Here is a 22,518-nt window from a genome sequence, read left to right on the forward strand (position 1 = left end):
TTTTGATTCAAGGAATGGATATAGTTTAATTAGTGAGTTTCCATATAGTATTTAGTAAGGTAATGCTTGTATTGGAATTTCAGTTGCATTAATGGTATGAGAACAAATGATGGCATCAACTGACAAGTATACTTAACTATCATTTTTCTTTTTTCATCCACATTCATTTTATTGTAAGACATATTAACCCTTTGGTAGAAAGTAATCAAATTATCAAGGTTGGGGTACATAAGGTGACTTTTGATATTTAGCCTTGTAATGAAACACATAAATGTTAACTTGACAAGTAGCATAAGAATTGGCTTTACAGAAGCTTTATTTAATAAGGTAGGATAAAATGAGCAGAAGCTCCAAGTTTCCTGTATCGGGACCAATAGAGTCCACCATTACAGTAAAAAGGGTCAGTTTTGTCTAAGTAATGTACATAAATGTTTCTTTAATTTTAGGCATGGCTTGGGACGAACTGACTATTACATCTTGTATGATCCAGAGCTTAACTTCAGAGATATTATCAGGCGTCACACTGCAGGGGAGCCTTTAATCACAAAGGAAGAGGTGAAAGCCCTTGAGGAGAAGTTCTATAAGAAAAAGGAACCTGTAAAGTCAGAATCAGAGGAAAGTAAAGAAAAAAAAGTGAAAACTGAGGAAAGCTCTGAAGAGAAGAAAAAAGATGCAAAAGAGAACCCTGTTAAAGATAGGAGTCCTGAAAAAGAGGATAGAAATCCTGAAATACCAGTGAAGCAGACTGAAAATGAAGAGTCCAAAGAAGATGAAGAAAAACCTAATGACAAAGAAAAAGAACCAGATGAAAAAAAGGAAGACAGCATTGAAAAGGAAGAAAATGAGGAAAAGATGGAAGGTGTAGAAGAGGAGAAAGATCCTGCTCCAGGGGAAGAGAAAATGGAAACTGAAGAGCAAGAAGAACAAAAGGATGATAAACAGTCATCTGAACTGGAAAAGACAGATGAAGATAATGATACTTCAACATCGGTGAAAGAAGAGAAGGAAGATGATAAAAATGACACTGAAAAATCAGAAAAAGTTACCTGCAAAGAAGAAACAAAAGAAAATTCAGAGGAAGTAACCGAGTCTGAAACTCAGGAAATTAAGACTGAAATAAAAGAAGAGGTCAAAGAAGAAACCATTAAAACAGAAAAAGATGATGTAAGTGGTGAGGTAGATAAAGATGGTGTAAGTGGTGAGGCAGATAAAGATGCAGAGAAAATTAAGACAGAAGTTAAGTCAGAGATAAAAGAAGAACAAACAGATGAGAACAGTGAAACCAAAATGGAAGAAAGTGAGTTAGACAGTGATGAAATTAGAACTAGTGAAAAAGAAAATAAAGACAAGACTCCTGATTCAAATAGTGGTGAGGAGACCCAGGAAAAGAAAGAGGAAGAAGAGAACAAAGTTGTCACTCTAGATGATGATGATGAGACACCGAAGAAATGCACAGAAACTGATGAGGATAACAAGAAAGATAATAAATCGGAGCAGAAAGGTGACCAAAAAGATGGCAAAGGGTCTGCTTTGATGAGTCTTCAACAAATGGATGAAGCAATGGCTAAGTATGGCAGCTCTCTAACATATGATAACTTGGTGTCTAGTGAACCCACTGTTGCACAATTATTAGCACAGTCTGCAGCAAATCCTATTAAGTGGCCAAAAGAACGCATGTTGCAATGTAGAATAGAACATCTTATGTATGCCGTTGAGCACAAAAAGTGGCCCGTTGGAATTGACTTTCAGAGTAGTGAGCAGGAATGTAAAGTACCTTCCTCCAGTTCCCTCCCTCATGTTACCAGCAGTGCCTCTTCTCATACAAGTACATCTGATCACCTCTTGGATGTAGATCGCCAAAAAAGAAGACAGCTAGAAGCGGTGGATTTGGAGCGCCAACGTTTGCAAGCTCTTTTGCATCCCAATCTCCATCACACATTAGGTCTAGCAAAAGGTTCATCTGGCGTTACAGCTAGTGCAGCTGCTGCTGCTGCAGCTGCTTTGGGACTGCCTCCTTCTTTCACCAGTGCTAACCTCAGGTCGCTTATGGAATCTACTGATGAAAGAAATAAAAAGACATCCCAGTCACTGGCGGCAGATAATAATGCATTACGGCAACTCCAGGCACTGCAAGGGTCTCTTGATCTAACTATCAAACCTGTTAATCCTGGTCATAATGCTCTAGATATTGCAGCTGCTGGTCTTTTAGGTCGAAGGGGACCAGGTAGACCCAGGCTCGATGATCCTATGAGAAGTCTGGAGAAAAGACGTCTTGATTCTCCATTAGATTCAAGACCTCAGGAAAAGAAGCGGAGAAAATTAGATGAAATTGTTTTAGGGCTCTCTTCAAAGGGCAAAAGCCCTGAATTAACTTCGAGTTCAGGGTCTACTGATACCAGTCCATTATCTCTCCTCCGTGGATCATCTGTTACGTTATTAAGTTCACGTGATAAAAGCCAAGTCACCAATGCTGTTACCACTCCAAAGTTATCATCTAGCATAAGCATAACTCCCACTACAATATCAAAACGTCCGATTGACTCCTGGGGAGATGAAGGTTCAGGATCTTCAAGTAAAACTAATGCCACTAGTGATAAGGATGGTAAACCTGGGTTAGTAAAACAGTCTGATTTGCCTCCAGGGGTAACATTGCCACCGGGTATTGAACTGTATAGACCTGCCGATGCCAAAGTTGACAAGTGGCTGGAGCAGCATCAAGGCCTCCTTGGAGACTCATCGCGACCTAAGGAGGCAAAAAGACGCAAAACAGACCTGACCACCATGGATTGGAGTCAGTTTTCTGGCGATGAGCGTGTCAACGTAATTAATACATCTACAGGACAGAGGGTAAGTGTAGCTTATTTTTGTTTCCAAGATATTCTTTCTTGTTCCCTAATTTCTTTTTAACATCTTGTTATTTTTAGATAAGTTGGTCTTATTTAACATCATTATTGTAAATATGTTTGTCAGTTTTTCCATTTTGGGGTTATACATGAAATGAGTTCTCACTACTCTGCTGTGTCCTGTACTCTTGCTAGTAATATCATCAGATCTAAGTATTTTTTTTTCCTAATTATTATATATGTGTGTGTATATATGTATATATATATATATATATATATATATATATATATATATATATATATATATATATATATATATATATATATATATGTATATATATATATCCATTGGTAATTCAGGTGAATCACTAGCAACATAACTATCGATACTGCAAACAAAGAAGGTGTAATTACAGTAATTATCATAGGCAATTACCATAATTAGACTTTTGGATGAGTGAGCTTTCACTTTGTTACTAGCTTTATCCAGAGTACCATTATTATATAACACAATAATATTAGACAATTTTATTATTGATACTTACTATACAATGCCCTTTTAAGATTGATAAATAGTGTGAAGTCACCAAATGGGTAAATCGAGTTAGTGTAACTTTCTTGTTTACTAAACATAGCTGCGTTCTTAGTTCCCAGTCGTGCTCGACTTATGAGCCATGTTTACTTAAGGCCACTATTTCCTTGGTAATATTTTATAATCAAACTAAAGGGTTTTGTGATATCGATAGTTCCCCAGTTATCCTTAATATTGGGGTTCTTTCCAATTTTAAAGGAATACGTTCCAGTAATTACTGATTTTATTCATGTACCAACTAACTTACATCAGCTGATAGTGTTATTTAATTTAATAAATTGGCAGTCGTCTTATACGCGAACATACCCTCTAAACTTACACACACACACACACACACACACACACACACACATATATATATATATATGTGTGTGTGTGTGTGTGTGTATAATATATATATATATATATATATATATATATATATATATATATATATATATATATATATATATATATATATATATATATATATATATATTTGTGTGTATATACGTATACACATACATACACACACATGCATACACATACAGGGGACAGCAACACACAGACATACATGCAGGGGACAGCACCAACTTCTGGTGTTCCAATTTAAGGTGTATTTCAAATACATTTATCAAGAATAGGATTCTAGTTATGGTGATGTAATCTCCTTTAAAGCGCTGTTAATGACACTTACAACAAGAATAGTTATCTACTTATGGCACCGTAAGTGCTGGTAAACGCCGCTAATGACACTTACGATACCTATTAAATAATAAGCCCCAACTTACGGTGTGCCACTGGAATGGAATCCCTACCATAGTTTGGGGACTGCCTATATATATAATATATATATCTATCTATCTATCTGTCTATCTTATTTTTTCTTATCTTGTTTACAGGTCTTAAATCCTCTGACATCAATGTGTGCTGCTTGTCTGACCATATGTTCCTTGTCCAATCTTATCACATGATCAAACCACTTCATATCTGTCATTTCAAAAGTTTCTGGACATCACATGTCTGCCACTTCATAATTTGTAACACAATCCTCATACAGTACTCTGGCCATAAATCTTAAATTCTGTAGTCCTACCTCTTCAAAATCTCATTTTGGTCAATGCCCATTTCGCTACCCTGATTTCTTTAAAAATTCTTTAAAAAGAGAACCCTAAGACAATATCATCAAACTGAATTTCTCTAAATAGTCCTTTCCACAATGGACAGGTAAATGACTGAAGGGGTTGTTTAACAATAGAGATGTCTGTCTCTTAGTTATCTTCACATGAATGATGTGTATGACATTTAAAATATTATTACAATTAATATTAGAAAACATAAGCCAAGTAGGAAATGATGCATTTATCCGTAACATGTAATAATTGTTACTGTAATGTACGGCATGTAGGGAATAACCTCTACAGTATATTCAAGAGGGAATACAAGCCCAACCATGAATACATGAAACCTCTGAATATAAATAATTGTTATCATTGCCAAATGAATTACTTTACCATATGGGAATGGTTAAAAGTCTACACCAAGTTTGGGAGTCCTTCTTAACTTTCTATTGCTCATTGTGGGATTTTCTGTCACTAGCGTTTCTTTTTGATTCATCAGCAACGTCTAACATCTAATCTCTCTCTCTCTGTGCATGTGTGTCTGTCTGTCTGTGTCTTACTCCAATCATACATAAAGACTCCCCCCACTAAAACAACTCTGGAGCTGATTGGTGGAACACATGCAAACAGAGAATGAGGGCCCCCTCCCTCAGCAAACATTGCTACCATATAATTTTTGAAGTCTCTCACCAAGTCATAATAGGTGGACTTGTTTGCAACTGTACCAATCTTGAGACTTTGCTCTTTTTATTAATGGGACATTTATTTATCATAGTCTACCTATATCTCATAATTTCAACTGTGCTACAGCCAATCTTTCTTCTTACTGCCCTCAACACCTGCTTCAGCATCCAATCTTTTAACTTGAATTGGTGTATTCATTTCTCTCTAACTTTCTTTTTATTGTAGAGCATCATCAATAGCAGATTGAGTCTTTCTGGTACCTTCTGCCTTAGTAATGACCATCTGATTAAACAGCTTTCTGAATCCACATATGTAATGTCTCTCCTCTTTGCTTGGTGCCTTTATGATAATTCCTTATTTTAAAAACTACTGCTGTTGGTGGCCTGTCATGAAGCTAAACTGACAGTTAACAATTTTGCTCAGCCTTTCTTTCCTCCAGCTTAAGCTCCAGTTTTTCCATAGCATGCACAAGCAGTCTAGTTCTTCTACAAAATCCATGTTGCATCACATCCCCTTAACCCTAGTTCCCTATCCTTCAGGTCTTATCTCTTTTTTAGGTATCCACATAGTATGGTGAACTCATGGATGTTGGGAGTTACTTTTATTAAATTAGATGTTATTGAGAATGTTTATAGGTTTCTCCATATTTTATCAACCCAAGGGGCTTTTTAGCCTTTTCAATTGTAATATTTTCTATGATTCTGTCTGTTTTCCTTCCCTTTTAACATCTTTGTAGTCTTTCCTTGGCCCTAATGTTATCCTGAATATTTTCTCTTTTCCTCTGTGGTGTTTTGAAAATGATTTTTTCATTCATAATTCTTTCTCTGCCTTTGCCACTAGCCTTTTGGCTTCCTTCTTCTCTGTGTTATCTCTACCCTTTTTCCTACCTGTTCTCTGCTAGTGCATTGCTTCAATTTGAAATGGTCTCCATATTAAAGAAAAGGTGATTGTTTCAGCCATAAGTTGGCTTCTTTGAATTTTTTGTATAGGTAGATGATGTTGACATTTGGAACGGAGAGAAATAATACTAGATTGAATTTTAACATTCAGAAATAAGTTTCATCCAGTATGGAAATGAGTGTCATTGAACAAAGATTGAAAACTAAATCCAGGGTAATATTATATAATTGCTTCTGGTGTATCATGCCGTTATGTCTATAAGTGTGGAATCTTAAGGTTTCAAACCACTTTGGTCTTTATTATTAAAAGAAAATGCTATTTATATGTGATAAATTTTCATTAAAAACTGAGTGTTTAAAAACAATTTAACCCCAGGATACACACACACACACACACACACACACACACACACACACACACACACACACACACACACACACACACACACACACACACACACACACACATTTACTGACATAAAACTTGGGTTCACTGTATACATTCTTAGATGATTGTAACATATCCTGTATAAATTACATTGCTGTAGCATAGTTTGTTTAGTCTGGCCCCAAATTATGTCAACTCCAAGTATTTGTTTTTGTTTCCTCATTAATTCTTAATATGTATTCATAATTGGTGCTCTACTTGAGAGCAGATTATATGACTTAATTTTTTGTTGACTAATCAGCTGTTTGGTGTTGATATTTTTTTTTAATATATATTGTGGTATAAGGAAAGAGGCTCAGGTTCTATAATGTCTTACCAGGATTAAGGTATTTTTTTATCCCAATAATTAACATTTACATATATATATTCTTTTTTAGGTTAGTGGACAAGATGCTCCTAAGCTGAAGTATCTTGCCCAATGGTTAATAGAACACCCAAGTTATGATGTTGATCCACAGTGGGCAGACACCATGAAAGAAAGAAGCAGTAGTTTTTCTGAATTACACAAAAGACATGCTGCTGAGAAGAAACACAATTCCAGTAGGGCCTCCATTTTGTCCTCCTCTGCCTACCTTCTTGGTTCCTCGTCCTCCAGTAGCACCACCACTGCCTCCCTGTCCTTGGCCACCACATCTACCTCGGCTGCTGGAGGAACCACAAGTACCTCCTTGCCTTCCTACCACTCGCCCAAAGGCTTGCCCTTTGATACGAAGTCTTTATTACAAGGACTGGATCCAAAGAATCACCTGACTGCGGCTGCACTAGCAGGGTTAGACCCTAAGCTTTTGGGTATTGATCCCAAATTATTAGGCAGCCTTGATCCAAAAGCCCTTGGCCTAGACCCAAAGTTGCTACCTCCTCTAGACCCAAAATTATTAGCAGCCATGGGACTAGATCCCAAATTGTTAGGGTTAGACACTAAGCATCATGAAAGTAAACACCATGACACCAGCAAGCATGAAAGTAAAGCTTCATCTTCATCACGTTCTTCAGAATCAAAGTCTTCATCTCTACATAACATTGATCTTAAGTTGTTAGGGTTAGATCCTAAATTATTGAGTAGTTTAGATGCCAAAACCTTGGCAAGTCTTGATCCAAAATTATTGGCAAGTTTGAGTGGTATAGATCCAAAGGCAATGGCAGGTTTAGATCCAAAAAGTATAGGTGGGCTAGACCCTAAAAGTTTGTCAGGTCTTGATTCTAAATTGTTAGCTGGGCTAGATGCAAAATCACTGGGAGGACTTGATCCAAAGTTACTTGCAGGACTAGATTTGAAAGCATTAGCTGGTATAGATCCAAAGGTTCTGGCAAGTCTTGATTTAAAGGCTTTAGCAGGTTTAGATTCAAAAGGGTTGGGAGGTGTAGATCCCAAGGTGATGGGTGGTCTAGACCTTAAGGCTTTGGCTGGACTTGATGCAAAAGCCTTGGGTGGCATAGATCCCAAATTATTAGCAGGCATAGATCCCAAGTTGCTTGGTGTAGACCCAAAGATGTTAGGTTTAGATCCCAAAATGTTTGGAGGTATTGATCCTAAACTCTTTGCAACCATGGATCCAAAGTTGTTAGGTGGGTTAGATCCAAAGTTACTGGGTGGTCTTGATCCAAAACTCCTAGCGAGTATGGGTATGGATCCAACCATGATGATGATGGCTGGATTTGGTGGTATACCTGGTATGTCTGGATTAGGGATGGCAAATCCATTATTAGGAGGTTTAGCAGGCTTTGGCATGCCGGGGTTACCAAATCTAAATGATGTTACATCAACCTCCAAGAGCAAGGACCACAGGAATGTTGCTTCGAGTTCTGCAGCAAGTTTACCCTTCCCTGGATTGTTCCCTGGGGGAACTTCAGCAGGGTTAATGTACCCTCCCCTAGGCCTTGGAGGGTTGGGCTCATTCCCACTATCTGCTATGTCATCAGCAGCTGTTAGTAGTACACTTCTGAATGGACTTCCATCCAGCATAATGTCAATGGCAGGTACTTCACGTCATAGCAGTCAGGCTTCAACAACCATCAGTAGCAGTAGCAAATGGCGTGATGAACAGCGTAGAAGTCGTGAGACGCGTGAAGAACAACGTAGTAGAGTGGATCGGTCTGATCATGGTGAGGAAGCGGATAGAAGCCTTAATTTGCGTAAAGAAAGGTTAAAAGAACAGTCAGGACTCTCTAAGGAAGAGCGTTACTTATTAAAGCAAATGAAGGCAGAGCGGTTAGCACGGGAAATTGAAGCTCAGGGAGTGCATGACCAATATGCAGCTCACTTAGACTTATCGGTACAGAAGAGCCAGGAGGCTCCCAAAAATGATAAACCACTGGAGACTCCTGAAAATTTAAGTTGTGAAAGTGAATCTTCTAAGCCTTCGGCTGTAGAGGATGCCCAGAACTTAAGCACAAAGGAAGTGGAAAATGGTGAAAGAAGTGGCACAAACTCTGAACATGAGGAGGAGGAGGAGGTAGCTGAAGATGAAAAGAAAGAAGAAAAGAAATCCTAGTGCTTTAGTGTCACATTTTACAAATGAAGATTTGTAATCTAATTAAACCAGTTTTAAAAGTATGTCACGTACTTTTAGTGTAAATTTTGAGGAGATATTTTAGTTATGTATGAATGAAGTTTCTATGTATGTGATTAGTGCGAATGTGTATCATACCACAATCCCCGCCCCCAAGTTTTCCATGCTACTGGTCTTCATGTACCACACAATAAATATTCAACTTGACATTTAACTGTGATACTGACCTCATTATTTATTCCATATTTTGTGCGAAAATAATATATCAGCTGTCTTAAGGGAACACATTTTCCATGATCGTTGAGAAAGCAGCCAGATGTGAAGTGTGAAAGCATCGTATCTTTTCCATTTCATGACGAATGACAGATGTTGTGATGCAGATGCTGTGTTACTGCAGACAAAGGACACGGAGCAAATTTAGTTGCCTAGTACGATGAACACATAGTGATACGGTTATTTGGATCTGAACAGTTCCAATTTGTCTGGAGATGATGGATGCATCCATTTCTTGCGTGTGGTCCAGACTGTGTAGGATGGAGTTATCCATTTCTTATTTGTCTGATCAAGCATTTAAAATCTGGTGATATCCGATAAATTTGTATGTGACCATACAGGTTCAGGTTTTCCCTGTTTTGTATGTCTGGTCAGGCCAATGTGAAGTTGATGAATCCACTTCATATGAGTCTGGTCAGGCCTGTGTAAGCATACTAGAGTTGCTTTATATTGTATTATTACTATTTCACACATTGAACCTCTCAAAAAGTGCTTTAGGAGTCAAGTACAAGAGTGTAGAGATTTTTCTTTCATTATAAAGAGTTGGATCTTAAACTGGAATCCCATGTCTGTGTAAATATTATTATTAAGACTGAATACAATTGTAAGCAAACTTTTGTAAAAGGTAAATGTAAACTAAAGTTCACTAATATTAAAGGGAACTTGGTGATAATAGCTTTTATTCAGGCTTCCTCAAGAATTTTTTTTTTTACATCCCAGTCAGAGAAGAGGCCATTTCTTTGGAAATTTCCATCTTGACCAATCATGTCTTAAATCCTTCAGTTGTCTGTCTTTATTGGGAAGTCCTAAATTATATATAAATATTGTAATGTATGGTGCAAACATATATTTTTTGGTAATTGATTCATGGTGTTGATTTAAAATCTTCGTTCTATAATTGGTTTGTAGCAGTTATTGTATACGATTGAGGTAAAATGTTGCTTTATTTTTACTTCTAATAAAGATTTGACAAGGTTGTGATAATACTAAAATGATTTTGTTCATTTGTAAAAAAGAATCCTTCACTGGTATTCCAGACTTTGTCGATTCATGTAGAATTTGCCTAAAAGCTGCTCTAGGAGAAAGAACCCTTGCCAGCACAAGGCTGGCTTAATCTGAAATAGCAGCAGAAGAGTTATGAGCTAACCTCTAGCTATCATTTTGATGCATTATGTTGTATCACCTTTTTTCTAACACCATCCCTACGGTAAGAAATTGAAAGGAATTTCACTAAGTGTTATTTGGAAAAATTTCTCAAGATTCTATTTACTATTAAGTGAGTATGATTCCATAGTACTTGATAGTGTCAAGTAATCTACCCCAAAGCTGTTAGCAAAAAGGTAAGAAAGCTAACACACTGGTCTGGTTAAATGGTCTTTCAAAGCTGCTCGGTTAGATATGCAAGGGGAAAATAAATGTTGATGGAATGTCCCACAAAAATGTCCTTCAGACTTACAAAAGCAAATGAACGGTGGATCCGTAGATGTGACTAAACATGTTACTTAAAGTTATATTGAAGCTGTAGGTCTTCATGTATTTCGTTATATTCAAGAGCTTATAATGTAGGAAATGTGAATAAAGGAAAAATATCACTAACACTAAATTAAATTAAAATTACTTGGACAAATCTGATTCTGAAATGTGTGACATGTGTTTGTAAATCATAACACCTTCCACAGATTATGATTTTAGCCACTCGGAATAATATGAATTGTGGCGTAGTCTCAAACTTGTCAGTTTTCCAGTGGCAATATAGAATTTGCTTGTCAGTAAGAGAAGACAATAGAGTTTAGAATTGGAGGACCCTTTGCTGAACAGAATGCCCTTACTGAGCAATTTTTAAATGCTGACCTTTTGATGAAAATCAAAAGGACACTATACATAAATGTCGGGAAATACAAAGCATGAAATAGAAACTTAATGATGTGAATTTTAAGGTGGATAAAACAAAAAAATCTAACAACCTTGATATAATACAATCAACCATTTTTTAAGCTGTTTAAGGTTTGGGTGCACACGCCTAATCCATTAGTATATTTAGAAAAGCAGCAGCACTTCCCAAGTTTGGTCACCCCATGAGGTTTTTGTTTTGATGGAAAACCCTTGTCTGAAATTTTGGGAGATGGTGCATAGATGTTCATGAACTCGTCAATTTTAAGACTTGAAGACGAATATGGTTACTTAATGAAATTTCTGACTTTTCGTTATGTATTCTTATGTTCTCCATTTTGATCAATTTTAACATTTTTAGCCACGTGCAACGAATTACAAATGAATGGAGTATAAGTACTGTACCTGTTGAAAGCTGAATAGCATTGTTTTGTAAGTTGATCTTTTTATATTGCCATCTCGCCATTTAGTCCGGAATGACCCTTGAGGCCCCAGTGCTTGGGTTGTCTCTTAAATTTTATGAAACCACCCAAAAAATATTTAATGCAGTGATCAGTGAATGGACTCCAACTTAGATTACATTCCAGAGAATTCGTCTCCTTAAGAACTGCAATACAAAAGAAATAACAGATTATTAACTAACACCGACTGGTGAAGATAACCGCAACTGAATTTTATTCAAGTGATAATAACTTTACATTATGTAATTTTTATTAAACCAAGTAAGAATCACAGTTTCAACAGTATTTGCTATGCTACATTCTCCAGACCCTAAGTTAATAGTACGGAATTTTAGAGCTCACAGGTGAATTAGGACCATGCTACTCTCCGTAGGGCATAGTGCTGTCAGTCCACCTCAAATGGTGCAACATAGGCATTACTCTTTTACAGTGGCCCTTCGGCCCTTGGCTGCAACCCCTTGCATTCCTTTTATTGTGTTGTAACAATTGTTTAATAGTGCAACTGCCAGATTTCCCTCCTGTTACACCCTTAAAACCTTTTTCCTCTGTTTCCCATTCACTGCTGAATGACCTCATAAGTCCCAATACTTGGTCTTTGGCCTAAATTTCATACTCCATTCATTCCATTATTTCTACTTGGCAGAGAGTCTCAGACCCCATGCTGAGTAATTACTGAAGATGAATAAGTTTTAGTGTCAAAATGACTATGTTAACATTTCTCCAAAACCCGTAGGGCAGGTCAGCTTCTGACCTTTGTGTTAATCTACTGGCTGCTTTGATGTAGTGACCAATTTGCTACCTGTAATTATTTCAGTCATAAGGTGGATCTATGTATATTCTCTGGAACTTCAGAAGCGCTCTGATGGAGGACGTATATATGGACACTGATCAAATGACTAAATCTAAGTGAAGAGTTGGGGCTATGCTATATAATTCACTTCAAAAACTTGTCATCTAACGCTGCTAAGCACATGTTTGGAGGGAATAAATCAGAAAAATTTAACATTACCCAGGTAAACCTTCCAAGCACGTGGCTATAAAGAGGTGGATGATATTTCCTTACGGGAGTAGAGGGTCATGAAAATACAATGTCCAGACTATTTTGTGTGGATGAATGACCGTAAAGCAATAAAATCTCAATACTTAACTCGCGACTCCCGTAGCGGGTTAGTGCACTGTGGGCATTACTAAAGGTTTCTTGCAGCATCCCTTCAGCCCTAGCTGCAACCTCTTTCATTCCTTTTACTGTACCTCCGTTCATATTCTTTTTTCCATCTGCCTTTCCACCTAAGAATTGTTTCATAGCGCAACTGCGAGGTTTTCCTCCTGTTACACTTTCAAACTCCCTCCCTGTCAATTTGGTTTCAACGCTGAATGACCTCATAGGTACCAGGGCTGGGCCTTTTGCCTAAATTCTGTATTCCTTCCATCCTATCTCACGCCGAAGTAAACATCAATTTCTACTAAGATTAAATGAAGCCCCAGGAAGGGTTTGTATAGCAGTTGTGCATAGTGGTGAGTCTCATAAGCTAAATTATCTAGGAATGCTGTAGTTTTTACATGTTGACACCCATGCTAAAATCTTTAGAACTTTCTTGTTGAAACAGTACAACCAAAATTCAATCTGACAACTGTATTAATGAAATGGTTATTCCAAAAGTTCAAGTTAGCAGATATGAACAGTGTACAAGGGATAGTAATATGACCAAGAGAAGAACAAATAATCAGACCTACAACGTGACAAGTTCCTACCAACATAAGATATGAAAAGATTAAGAACACCGACATACACAATATATCTAGTCAAAGAAATGACATAACTACAAGCAGCAAAAATGATGCTTGATTGGACAAATGTTTAACTCTTAAAATAGATATGGAAATCTGACCATACTTGTCAAAACATTTACAGTATACATCAGCAACTATGGCTATACTGCAAATAGATATAGCAATCCAAAATGCGCATTTTGCGTGGAATTGTGACCTTCCAAGCTTCACCACCTCTCACAAAACACTCGCACAGCCAAGGCCCTTACCTTACAAGTCTTGACCACGTATACAACCAGTCACCTGGAACTGCTATGCAGCCTGCATGTTGTATTAAAAAGGCTCGGAGCCTGTTAATAAAGTATGAGTTTCCTTTCCTTCCAATGGTGATCTGCTAGATCCTGGCTCATGCACCTAACCCCTGGTGACTAACGTACTCAATACAGCCAAGCTCTGTCAACAAAAAACCCGTAGGGGGTTAGTACTGTCAGTGCACCTCATGCGGTGCTCAGTAACTCAGTAAGCATTACTTAAGGTTCTTTGCAGCGTGCCTTCGGCCCCTAGCTGCAACCCCTTTCATTCATTCCTTTTATTGTACTTCCTTTCATATTCTCTTTCTTCCATCTTACTTTTCCACCCTCTCCTAACAACTGATTCACAGTGCAACTGCGAGGTTTTTCTCCTGTTACACCATTCAAACATTTTACTCTCAAATAGTCTCAATATCCGTTTCAGCGCTGAATGACCTCATATTTCGCGGTGGTTGGCCTCCGGTCAAAATTCTATATTCAATTCAATTCTATCAACAAAAAACCCATTATGGTTTTAATATTGTAGACAGCATGGTTTTCTCGTCAACCTCGTGATTTATAGGCTACGTTTTTCCTTACTGATAAAGAAAAGCCATCAAATTACTCAATGTAATATTTATGTTCTGACTTTGGTCTCTCGAGAGAGTTTAAGTCGTCTGATAGCATGGTGAACCCAACACAGCTCTCGCACCTAATCCTCGGTGATGAACAGACAAACTACAGTCACACCTACTGCTACAAGACAGCCAAGTAAGGAAAATGTCATAAAGCGTGCACAACAAAAACAACTACAAAACCATCAGTTAGGTTCCGAATGGCAGACTTACAATTCTGCCTCAACATCATTAGTTGACAAAGAAGGTGGACTGACGTCCTCCAGGTGACTCGGAGATCCTTTTCCCTTCGATCACACGCTGGACACTCAGAACGAGAGGATCTGTACCAGTTCCTGATATCTGAGTTCTCCCTGCTGCCGCCTGACAAGCCGTCGACTGGAAGAACACACTTATGGAACACTAACAAGGGCATCCTGGGACAAATTCAAGCCCTTTGATGCTAAAGGAAAACTCAAAAAGATTTGCCTGGTGAAGAAACTGCTGAGTGCTGACCAACATCTAGGCTATCCTCCCCAACAATGAAGGAGCACAATGGGAACCTCCTGAAAAGGGGTAGACGAGTTGCTGGAGGCCTCAAAGACCTCACAACATGCCACTCACCACACCTGAACAGCCAGACAGGACCAGGACCATGAAAAAGATGGACGTACCGATGTGAACACTGCAAACACGCCGTCTCAAACAACAAAAAGGGTGTTCCCTTCCACCCAGCCTTTGCGTATGCGATTACAAAACTGAGAAAGCAGCAAGGAGCTGTGCTCCTGGCTGAAGCTGGAGACAAAAAAAAAAAAAAATGAGCATACAAGGATATAAACAAGCACTACATCCTTAATCATAATATGCTTATTTGCTGATTTGTATAGCTGAAGAATGAAGCCCATCAACTACCCTGATGCCCCCATAAAGGGCCCCTACCCCATCCTGGAATGTACAAATAATACATCTGCTATACATGGGCACATGGGCTAGGTCACCATCGACAAGTGAAAACATCGAAGATGATAACCCCTCCCCATCAGCTATCATGTATGACCACCAACGAAATTCAGTCTATGATAGAATTAAATGTACAGAGACAATTAGTACCTCATCAGCTAAGGAAGGATGTGAAATTGTTGTATTTATATTATATCAATGTCCCATTTGTACAATATTTTATGTATTTGCTACCTTATCAGCATCCCAAAAGGTACTGACTTAGTGTGGATGTGGAAAAGTTGTTTTCAGTATAACTCGTACTATACATATCTGTTTAATCATTCCTTGGTTAAAGGACAGTCATTCTTGAAGGCTGTTCTTAAACCGAGTGAATTTTTCTCATGAGTAATAATGGAAATTAGATTAATCCACTCCAGACCCCCAGCATGCAGAAATTATACAAAAAATATAAAGTACACAGATGCAATTTTATTTCCACTGTACTTGTAATTGGGAAAGTGATGGCGTAATGGCAGGTGATGAGTGTAAAGAGGCGGAGAGATGCTATTGTATAGAGGGGCTTTCTGTTTCTTGAGAGTCATTGTTTCTTTCTCACTAAAAGCTTATCCAATGATGTTTGTTTTTGCCTGCATTTTAAAATGTTCCTAAGGTGAGACAGCATTTTTATTCAGCAGGTTTATAACATAGTTTATTATGGCTTTGTTAGGGTGATATTTTTCAAGGAAAAAATATCCTAGTGTGTTCACATTTTTTAATAATGAATCAGGAACGCTATATCGTTTTTCTAAATACTTCTCTTCCTGGCTTACTGTCACCTCTGACCTTCTTAGGCCCCAGGATGACACTCACTTCATTAGGACTAGAATCACCAAAAATAACACAAAGAAACACAAAACAGCTTAGCAGAGTTGTGCACTAAATGCAGCTATGGGTCAACTGATCCTCCCTGTTTTGGCTGTTCGTTTCAGCTGGAAACCATATACATGGATTCGCCTAACCCCATATATGTTTTAGCCAGTTTTTTTTATCCTTAAAATGAGGAAAAGTGTTAGCATTGTGGATTTTTCCTTGGATAAAATGTCCTATAACCAAATTGCCCATTAAGCGAGGTGTCCATTAACTGAGGCATGACTGGATATTGCATTTTCAGTTTTTAAGAAGCTTTTCCTTAAAAAAAGACACTTTCACAAACAGTACGAGCAAGCAGAGTTTTTTAGTCAATATATTCAAACATAGCACTTCCTCAAACATTAGAATTTCCCCTACCTTGGTGACAAGAATTGAAGCTAGCAGACAACGCATGATCACGCCACTGGCACCCGACCAAAAATTACTTCAAGAAAATTATTATTATTATTATTATTATTATTATTATTATTATTATTATTATTATTATTATTATTATTATTATTATTATTATTATTCGTGTGAATGGTAACAGATCCTTATTGATATAAATTTTACGCTTATATTTTTGATAAACAAATACAAAGTTTAATTTCTAACAACAAGAAGACTATCTTTCGGAAATACAGTATGCAATAGATAAAAACTTGAAATTTGTAGTAAATCTACAAGGAGTTTATGAATGCAATTTACATGTTTGCAAGACGAGTTGCGTGGGTCTTGGCTATAGCGTATTGAAATTTCAGTAACTTCCTGTAAAGTCTTTTTATTTCTCTGAACATTTACTCAGTCCATTCTGTATTGGGCTAGAATTCCTGAGTAAAAATTCTACGCGTAATGACTAAGAAAATACCGTTGACAACAACTTAAGACGTTTTTCAAAGTCCTCGAGTCTCTTTCCTGAAGGGAAGAAGACCATGAATGAAAAGATCCCCTCCTAATCTAGCTACGTAATACAGAGATGGAGTGTTGTGGGTTTTCTGTCAGTAATGCTTACGTAAGAAGGTGATAACATCTCGTAAGTGTATCCCTATGCCAAATGCATGGTAAAAAGATTTTTTTTTTTTTGTAGCGTCTGTGTTTCGGAATTCCATGAATATTTTTTTCTGATAATTATGCTCTGTTACCAGAGTATATGCACTTCCAAGGAGTTCGTTGTTCGGAAGACTGCTTCTTGTTTGATTAGTTTATCAAATGGGGTTACAGCAGAATGGGGTTTCTTGGGATTATGGCAGATTAATAAGGGATATAGATGAGGATGTAACCTCTTAAGTAATAATAATAATAATAATAATAATAATAATAATAATAATAATAATAATAATAATAATAATAATAATAATAACTGCAAGTCAGATTCCAATGTTATTGTGCTTGTGCGGTACAAGTACTGAAGAGCCTTCATTTGACAAAATTTCTGCTTGCAACTCTGCGGCTGAACTCATCTTTTCTGCTCTTTTAGTGCCTCAACTGACATTGGTTATTGAAAGATTATTAATCTCAGTTGTCTGTCTTCTTAGCACAAATATGTCGATTTCATATTTTTCTAGACAGGATTGCAATTCAGGAGACTGGCATATAATCTGCAGGGGCTCAAAATGGGGTCTTGTGCCATCAGCTCCTTCCTGTGCTAAGTCAGGTAAAGCACTTTAATGACTCATTGCACAACGCAAAACTTTTGTCTGCCAAGCATTCTTCGGGTGTCTCATAGATTAATCGGGGAACTTATTTTTACCTACCATTTTCTTTGTATACACGGTTGGCGTATAATATTCTGGTAACGTGTACATTCATTCATAAGTTCAGTGATCACACGTAACCGTTACTTGATGTTGCAGTTGGGATACTTTTAGCGAGTATTTTTAAAACTGCACGTGCTTTCCACTGAATGTTTCTCTCTTAGGGCTGGCCTTTTTTCTTTTCTTTTGTAGCGGAATAGTTACACACTCTTGGCTCTTCTACATTGACGTCTAAGCTTTTTTTTTTCTATCCTAAACTACCTGCTAATACGTCATTGATGACACATCATGACGTCATTATCGGAGCCTTATTCTTTTACCCCTTCATCTGTATTAATAATTATAAATACCTGGGTAAGAGGATATTATATCACTTAAACTTTATGAAATATGCGATTAAGCTATGATCCAGCCATACAAAAGAAGCGATTTTGGTGGCGTTAAAATAATAGCCGCAAAAGTAACGATAGCGTTAAATTTAGGTTCGCGAAGTTTGAAAATGTTGTTGAGGTGTTCAGCACGTGATGTTTACAACATACTATGTAAGCTCAGTAACTAGTTCGAGGTAAAATAGTAAATTAATTTCTACCTAACTGTCATCCGTTTACAAAAATTATTTACTCTAAAATTATTGGTAATTTTAAAATTCTATCGTAGACCGCAGAAAAACGAAATGATAATGGGTCTATTGTGGTAAATTATATACATTACGTACAAAAACGAGTCTAGTAGTGTATAATGTCTACCACAAAGTTATGGAGTTATGGCACAAGCTCCTTACATATCGCAAGAAAAATGACCAAACTAAACCACAGAAAAGCTCAGCAGAGAAATCTGAGAGGTGAGGTATTTCTGCGCATCTTTTAACTGTTTCTAAAGTAATGATTGTTAGGTATATACGTGTCTGGAGTGGTACTTGGATATGGGATATTTCTGAAGGAGGTAGGCAAGGCGAGTCAGCTGATTGTGTCAAATTCTTTTGGAGTCATGTGAGAGTAAATTTTCCCAGTGCTCTGGTATTTAGCTAGTGCATGGAATTACAATGGGGTTCGTAAGACATCCGTTAGTGTTTTGTTTTAAGTGATTTCTATAATGAAATCATTAGCCTCAGACTAGTGGCCAGGGAGAGGTATATAACCTGTAGTCTATGTTAAAGTTTTCTCACTAAAGACATGAACCATATAGGCCATTTTTCTGATTGTGTAGCTTATCCTGCTCTAAGTAAACTTGATTGCTTGTGTGAAAAACTCGCGTTTGTGGTTTTTCCAACCCCTAGGCTATATCCAAGGTTTTCACTGGGGAATACCTGAAAAAAGAGGGTATTTCTACAGAAAAGCTCAGTGCAGAGATATTGTTTATTAATTAAATGTTTTGACTGAACAATATAGAACAAGGTGTAGGCTAGGCCATATAATGCAGTACAGGTTAGATCATTTGAGAAACTTACTGTCTTATATTTATGTTTTTTCATTCATCCTCGAGGGACTGGTACTAAACAAGAAGTGTTAGAAATGGCAGAATACTCATAATTCACAAGCTTTCAGGAACATACTTGGTACATTTATGCAACTGGTGGTGGGTTTCATCCTGTTGAACTCCAACCAGTTAACCAGATAGGCTAAAGTCTAGTGTGAAGGAAATTATATATATAGAGTGGTAAAATAATGGGATACCTCCTAACCTAACCTGAGGTACCAGGTCCGACCTTCCTTGAGAGCTGTATCCCATAACATACTTTGACCTAGGGTCTACCGCGCTGTAAATTATACAGTTAAATACGTGGATAGATTCTTTTTTCATCTAAACTAACTTGGGATGCAAAGTCTTACTTGTCCAGGTGTTCATTGAGATTTTTTCCACCCTAGCCAGATTTATATAGGCAATTGCTTGTAATAAATTTTTTTAAGGTATGTTGGGTATGCTTTGGAAGTTGGAAATATTTAGTGTGATTCTTTTGAGTTACTGAAAACTGTAGCCTAGTTCAAACATAGACCAGATGTAAAATTCTCAAAATATTTTGTTAGCAGAAGGTCATGGTTTTATGTGCATTGGAGGTTATCTATCAAGCATTACTGTACTAATATTGGTACTAGTGAATGTAAAATAATTATAATTGAAAGTTATATAATTTTGATGATCATGATAGTGTTCAGATATGCTTGTTTTCACTGATTATGTTGCAGGCACAATACCATTGTCTTACTGAAAACTGGAAAGGAACAAAACATAGGAGCAGTCTGAAAATATGTATTTTCACTCTAGGATAAAAGAAGAGTTACTGGATATAAACTATGTAACTTAGCATGTAAAATATGGGCTGAGAATTACATGAAAAACAGTGAGGGAAAGAAACTGGGCTTGTGCCATAATTGCACAATGCTTCACAAAGAGATGTCCAAGAAATTAAATAAGTGTTGAAAACAACAGCACTGAAATTAGCTAGAAAGTGTTGAAGTATACATAGCCTACAGTACTTTTATAAACTTTTATATGTTATTTTGCACATGATTGCTACATGATTAAAATGTCAGAAAGACCATTACTAGTCATTGGAGATATTGGATTCCGCATTGTCTAGAAATTAATTATAAATGCCCCATTTTTCCTGGCCAAAAATCCCAGGCTCATCAGACACAAATCCACTGAGAGAAGACTTCTCCTCTGTGAAGATGAAGAAGAAAAAGTAAGTCTGTGGGGAAAGGAGGAGGGCACCCATTATATAATTAATATTTGATGTAAAAAGAATGTCATGTTATAGAAAATTTTTATTTAATTAATCACATTAATGAAGCAACATTAATCACATAAATGCTTGATTGACTCGTTAGGTGGGATTTCAAGCTTGAATGTTCAACCTATGTTAGGGTCATACCAGAGATCTAAAGAGAACTTGTTAAAGAAGTCGAGAGACAAATATCTAGTAACACAACAGTTTGTACTGGACAAGAAAAAAGTAGTCTGAGGAAAAATATAACTTGTAGTGGTGGAGAACTCTCCCTCTTTCTTTGGATTCTAGTCTGATGGATCTGGGATTTTTGGCCCATGAAAAATAAGGCATCTATATGATTAATGAGGTTGTCAATGAAAGAAACATGTAGGAAGCATACAGTGCAAAATATTGGTGTTTTTAAAAGTGAGGGTTTAAGCCCCAAGGATGGAGTAGAGCTCTCATTTCATCTTTCTTCATTGAGCACTGGTTGGTCAATTAGGTCATCTTGTGCATTCAGTTATTAGGCAGCTTCATGGTTTATTGGAAGAGATAGAATATTTCCTTGGGTTTTGACATATTATATTTGCTAAATTTGGGTAGGATTTATGACATGAAACTTGCATTTAATACACATTCAGATGTAAATATTGATAAATGTTACTGCTTGATGGTGGAAGGAACAGTTGTAACTTGATAAATGTGGTTAATGCATATGAATTTATTTGAAAAAATTTGGTTATCACAAATTAATTTATTCACATGTTGTTCCTTGAGTTGATTCCATGTCCTGGAGCTTGTATTGCGTAGATTTATGCTGTAGTAATTTGAGCATAAATTTTAGTGTTTTCACAATATGTGGGATGTTCATATTAGGGCAAAATGTTCATATCTGTCGTAGCATAACCTAAAAAAGATTCTTCTGCTTCATGGTTCAAACAGTAACTTAGTAGCACGTTTTTCAGTAATGGTTCCAAGAAGTTTGGTGGAATTTTTTATTAGATACTGCTTCAGTAAGATGTTTAGCAGAAGTTTTAAATAGTTACCACTTCAACATTACATTAGGGCTGAGCGGCAATGACTTCTTCATTTGGAGAAGGTTCATCTTCCATAGGAGTAGATGTTTAAGTTTAATAGGACTGTGTACATTAGACCAACTTTTGTATAGGACATGTGGTCAGCATTTGTTCATAAGTAATCCCATGCACCTGTTGTCTAACAGTGAAGGATATAGACCAGTTTCAGTAACTGTTGGATTATCTCTTCAGATTAGATCTTGAGCTGCTCTGGTGTCATTGTTAGGACTACTCTCTTTTTAGAGTTTGAACTGCATTGATTCAAGGAATCAAGTCTTCATTACATCAAATAAAAATAAAACTGACATTGTGAATTATTCTTGTAAAACTACAATATTGAGATTTTTCCATGAGGTTTTCATGCAGGTTTACTTTGTGGTATTTTGCCTCATTGAATTTTATACTTCTGCTGGGCTATTCCCTAGCAGTTAAAACGTATTTATCCCACAACCCACTGGATGTAACAGAATGAGGTTTTTGGCTTGAACAGATGTAAACCGGATAGCACCAGTGATAAAGTACAGTAATTTTCTACCTGGGGTTTGCTTATTACACTTTTGGTCCACTGATATAAAGTTTTCCAAATACTTGGTTTTGCATGTATGAATTGGTATATTTTGTAGCAGTTGCTGTAAAATTCCTCATGTTTGTCTGACTGATTGCCAATGATGAGGAATGCATCAAACGAATCAGGTTACCTGTTCATGCATATGAATAATAAGTAACCTCATTAGAATTACTGTGTGTGATATT

General features: G+C 36.9%; 2 protein-coding genes across 16 annotated transcripts in view; both read left to right on the forward strand.

The window, feature by feature from the left end:
* Positions 1 to 10,022, forward strand: part of kis (kismet) — a 154,507-nt gene extending 144,485 nt beyond the window's left edge. For all 14 annotated transcript variants that reach the window (XM_067119586.1, XM_067119623.1, XM_067119536.1 and 11 more), the window contains 2 exons: positions 447 to 2,847; positions 6,944 to 10,022. In XM_067119586.1, the coding sequence (XP_066975687.1) occupies positions 447 to 2,847; positions 6,944 to 9,058 (4,516 nt within the window). In that variant the 3' untranslated portion in view covers positions 9,059 to 10,022. The remainder of the gene's footprint in view (positions 1 to 446; positions 2,848 to 6,943) is intronic.
* An 8,521-nt stretch (positions 10,023 to 18,543) lies between these two features.
* The window catches only part of LOC136847763 (folliculin-interacting protein 2), a 33,757-nt gene continuing 29,782 nt past the window's right edge, over positions 18,544 to 22,518 (forward strand). The window contains exon 1 of one of the 2 annotated variants that reach the window (XM_067119649.1): positions 18,544 to 18,823. In XM_067119649.1, coding sequence (XP_066975750.1) covers positions 18,738 to 18,823 — 86 coding nt within the window. In that variant the 5' untranslated portion in view covers positions 18,544 to 18,737. Of the gene's footprint in view, positions 18,824 to 18,920; positions 19,030 to 22,518 lie in introns of those variants that run through there. The other variant, XM_067119667.1, reaches the window with a different exon arrangement.

Source organism: Macrobrachium rosenbergii, chromosome 2 (genome assembly GCF_040412425.1).
Source record: "Macrobrachium rosenbergii isolate ZJJX-2024 chromosome 2, ASM4041242v1, whole genome shotgun sequence".
Classification (NCBI taxonomy): domain Eukaryota; kingdom Metazoa; phylum Arthropoda; class Malacostraca; order Decapoda; family Palaemonidae; genus Macrobrachium; species Macrobrachium rosenbergii.